Source organism: Mus caroli, chromosome 18 (genome assembly GCF_900094665.2).
Source record: "Mus caroli chromosome 18, CAROLI_EIJ_v1.1, whole genome shotgun sequence".
Lineage (NCBI taxonomy): Eukaryota > Metazoa > Chordata > Mammalia > Rodentia > Muridae > Mus > Mus caroli.
Genome location: NC_034587.1, coordinates 50,190,341 through 50,194,713, shown reverse-complemented (window position 1 = coordinate 50,194,713; position 4,373 = coordinate 50,190,341). Strand labels below are relative to the sequence as shown.

At 45.3% G+C, this 4,373-nt stretch overlaps 1 protein-coding gene across 3 annotated transcripts in view; it reads right to left on the bottom strand.

Annotated features, from left to right (window-relative positions):
* The window catches only part of Snx24 (sorting nexin 24), a 142,325-nt gene that overhangs the window by 113,296 nt on the left and 24,656 nt on the right, over positions 1–4,373 (bottom strand). Inside the window, exon 1 of one of the 3 annotated variants that reach the window (XM_029472100.1) lies at positions 235–382. The exons of 1 other annotated variant lie outside the window; for it this stretch is intronic. In XM_029472100.1, the coding sequence (XP_029327960.1) occupies positions 235–333 (99 nt within the window). In that variant the 5' untranslated portion in view covers positions 334–382. Of the gene's footprint in view, positions 1–234; positions 383–4,373 lie in introns of those variants that run through there. One more of the 3 variants, XM_029472102.1, reaches the window with a different exon arrangement.

The following is a 4,373-nucleotide window of genomic DNA, read 5'->3' as shown; positions in this document are numbered from 1 at the left end:
CTGGAACTCACTTTGTAGACCAGGCTGGCCTCGAACTCAGAAATCCGCCTGCCTCTGCCTCCCAAGTGCTGGGATTAAAGGCGTGCGCCACCACCGCCCGGCAACTTTAGAAATTTCTAGCTCCCCATACATTTATTCATTTAAATTTGTGTGTGTGTGTGTGTGTGTGTGTGTGTGTGTGTGTGTACAGAGAAAGAAAACTGGTAAGATAACTCAGCCAGTAAAGATACTCACCACTACAGCCGAAGCCTCAGTTTGATTCCCAAAACTCCATCGAAGAAGGAGCTGTCCAACTCCACCAGGCTGTCTTCTGACCTCCACACTATGTAGCATGGTGTGTGCAATACATACACAATTTTTTTTAACCAGCTATAGTAATGGAGGCTGGAGAGATGGCTCAGTGGTTAAGTGCACTGGCTTCTCTTCCTGAGGACCAGGATTCAATTCCCAGCACCTACATGAGGCAGGTCACAGGAAATTTGACACTTTCTTCTGGTCTGACGCCTGTACTCACACACACACACACACACACACACACACACACACACACACACGCACGTCCACACACATCTATGTATAATTCAAGATAAAATCCTTTAAAATTAAAATAAAATTAGCTATAGCAGCAGTTAACGATCATTTAAATAAAATTACCTAAACATCTTAAATTTTAAATTATTTGAGAAGCCTTCACTGAAGGTCAAATTACCAGGTGTTCTAAGTCTTCCACAATAATCCTATTACATAGACACGGCATCTCACTTAATTAAGATCTGTGCTGGACAAGATGGTAGACCTAGAACTTGGGAAGTAGAGACAAAGTAGGACCAGGAATTCAAGGCTACCTGAGCTATGAGGGCAGCCTGGGCTACATGAGACCATGTCCCAATGTAAATAAATAACAATATTTGTGGTTCTGACTACCACACTTCAGAGATAAGGCAACTGAGGCACATTGAAGGACTATAAACTTATTCCAGGCCTCACGACTCTGGGCTATAGAAATGTGATCTGCAATGTGATTTGTGATGTCAGTCAAATGTGATTTGACTGACATCCCCCCCTCCAGTTCCTCATCCTAGTTTCAGACTGCCATAAACTTAAAATCAAGGTGACCACAGACAAAATACTCCCTACCTGAGCTGAAGCAAGTGCCTGGAGAGAATTCGACTCAACAGTGGAGGCAGACTATGGTGGTTTGGAAAAAAACAAAAACCCAGTGGCAGTATTGGGAGGTGTGGCCTTGCTGGAGTGGATGTGGCTTTGTTGGAGGAAGGACATCACTAGGGGTGGGCTTTAAGGTCTCAGATGCTCAAGCCAGACCAGTGGCTCATAGTCTCATCCTGCTGCCTGCAGATCCAGATGTAGACCTCTCGGCTACTTCTCCAGCATCACATCTGTCTGCACACTGCCTTGCCTCCTGCCAGCCCCAATTAACTGTTTGCGTTTATGAGAGTCGCCTTGGTTGTGGTGTTTCTTCACAGCAACAGAAATCCTAATTAAGACGGTGACAGATGATGGTGGAATAAGCTTCTCTTGGGAGCAGAAGGGGCCAAGTCCTGAGACGGCTCCTGATACCAAGGACCTCTATTCCTCTTCACTGCAGGCTTCAGTGTAAAATAAACCTCTCCTACTTCCTTACTCTGCCCTGTCAACTGGAAGGACTGTTATTCCTGAGCAGTGAAAGGATCGAATCGCATGAACTTCTACAAAACCAAAATAACCTCAGAAGTGATGTCTCTATTGCTGATTTTTTGATTAAAATATAACAATACAATTCATTTTGCATACTTATTTTTTTTTTTTAGTACAGCTTCTACTAAGTTGCTATGTGTCTCACATTGTTTTTCTAACGGACAATGATTCCTAAGTCAACAAGAATGAAGACATGACAGCTCCTAGATGCAGCTGAGAGAAGATTTTTATTGTAGATGTGAGAGAGAGTATAGCCAGAGGCATCTGGAAGAGTCAAGGGCAGCAAAAGCCAAGGTGTCCTACTTTCTTTCTTTTTTTTTTTTGAACCTGGAATTGATTTGAAAGAGGAAATAAAAGTTAACTAGCTTTGGGCAGGGGAGGGGAGGGGCTCAGGAGCACAGGGCAGGAAGAAATCAGAAAAGTACTTTTTTCTTCTTTTAACTACCAATGTAGACAGTCTGGTGGGTTATTAGGGTTTGGGGGGGAGGGGTGCATAAAACATGATCTTGCTATATAGCCCAAGGTCTCACTATGTTGCCCAGGGTGGGCTGGAAGTCAGTCTTCTGCCTTGGTCTCCACTGTGCAGGGGTATACAGGTGCACATCACTGCGCCTGGTTGCAGACAGTTCTGGTGCACAGTGATATCCTTCTCAGCATCTCCTGAGCTCACCCCACACTGCTGCCCTAGTCCAGACCATCTTGCTGGACAGCCACAGCTCAGCCCCACCGTGTTTTCCATCTAGCTTTCTTTGGAATGTTCACAGGAAGCCCAAACACATGCCATCCTCAAGGCCCAGTCACTACACTGCTCAGAATATTTTGTATAGTTCTATCATTTTACACAAAGACGTGGCCCCACCCCTTAACTCCATAACTGCCCAGCTCCCAGAAGGACCTGCAGTGGTCCTTACCAATGCTACTCACAGTGCCTGTGGTGGGGCCTTCTCTCCTCTATATGACTCATTTTCTCCATCTCCTAGGAAGTGCTCTCACCCTCTCCCCTCCACTGGGAGCTGGAAAAGACACAACACAGCACCTCCATCACGGGCTGCTGCTCTGGCCTCCAGGGCCTCATATAACCAAGGCAGCTCTTCCAGGACCTCACACAATGGCTCTTACTCACCATGGAGCTCCTGAATGCTGTGCCTCCACCATACACAGTTCATTTGTATTGGTCTACATTTGCTGGGGTTCACTATTCTCACAGCCCGATCCTTTCCATCCACTTAGCTAAAGCCCTCCCCCTACACCCCCCCGCCGCCCAGCATTCCAAATAGGGCATGCGCAGCATCTCTTGGAAGTCTCCCAACACTGCTCTCCTCCCCAGCTCAGTCTCAAAACCTCCATCCTTGCCTGTGAGCTGAGGTTCAACGCCAGCACCTAAAACAAATAAACCAAAGTACCCATTCAATACAATTTATTACCAAACGTTCGCCACTGCTTCATGGACCATAGACTATTTGCACAAGGCTGGATGTACCCATGTCTGGCAGCTGGTAACTGCCTTGAGCTGGCACTAATCAGGCACTGAAATGCTTACTTCTGTCACTGCATTGGCTGATTATGTGACATTGTAATAAGTAGTTTTCTTCCATTGAGTGTGGATAAGAACACGGGTTAAACAGTGATATTTAATAATCTCTGTGTACATTTTATGTAACTACTCATTAAAATTAACTACCTTGCAATGTCAAATATATTAATTAAGTAATCTGAAGCAAAACTGAAATTGTACTAGGATATTTTCGAAAATTAAATAGTCCTCTCTCCTTTGTACTTCAAGAAAGGGTTTCTCTGTGTAACCCTAGCTGCCCTGGAATGCATTCTGTAGACCAGGCTGGCCTGTACTCAGGAGAAGACTGGCTTCCAAGAAGCTAGGATGAGGGTCTTTATTTTTAAATTATTTTTTAAAGATTTATTTATTTATTATTATTTATATGAGTACACTGTAGCTGTCTTCACAACACACCAGAAGAAGGCATTGGATCCCATTACAGATGGTTGTGAGCCACCATGTGGTTGCTGGGAATTGAACTCAGGACCCCTGGAGGAACAGCCAGTGCTCTTTACCACTGAGCCATCTCTCCAGCCCCATAGGACAAGGGTCTTAAAGCCCATGCCCACAGTGACACACTTCCTCCAACAAAGCCACACCCACTCCAACAAGGCCACACCTCCTAATAATGCCACCCCCTGGACCAAGCATATTCAAACCACTACACTTTGTCTTTAGATAAATAAATAAAGTTAAATAAATAAGCCAACCACTAAATCATCAACCATCTTCAGTGCTCAGTTTCTGGCTTTTGATCCTTGGTGACAATACTTAGAAAACTCTCATATTCCCATAAGCAACACTAATATGCTGAGTTTGTATTTCAGATCTGACCTCTGACCTCCTGAATGACCCCACCAGTCACTGTTACCATCCCAAGAGAGCCAGTGAGGCAGCTGCAAGGCCAGGGCCTTCAGGACCCTTGCTCAAGCAGGATCCCAATTACCATGGCCTCAGGCATCCAGGTTACACTTATGGGATGGCTTTCGGGGAAGGAACTAAGCCATGCTTGTGCAGGCGGAGGACAGCCATTACAAATCTGCTGACACTGAACTAACTGTACCTTTGCTAGGCATATTGCAAAGATTATTTCCTTCCCTTCGCTCCCCTCCCCTCCCCTCCC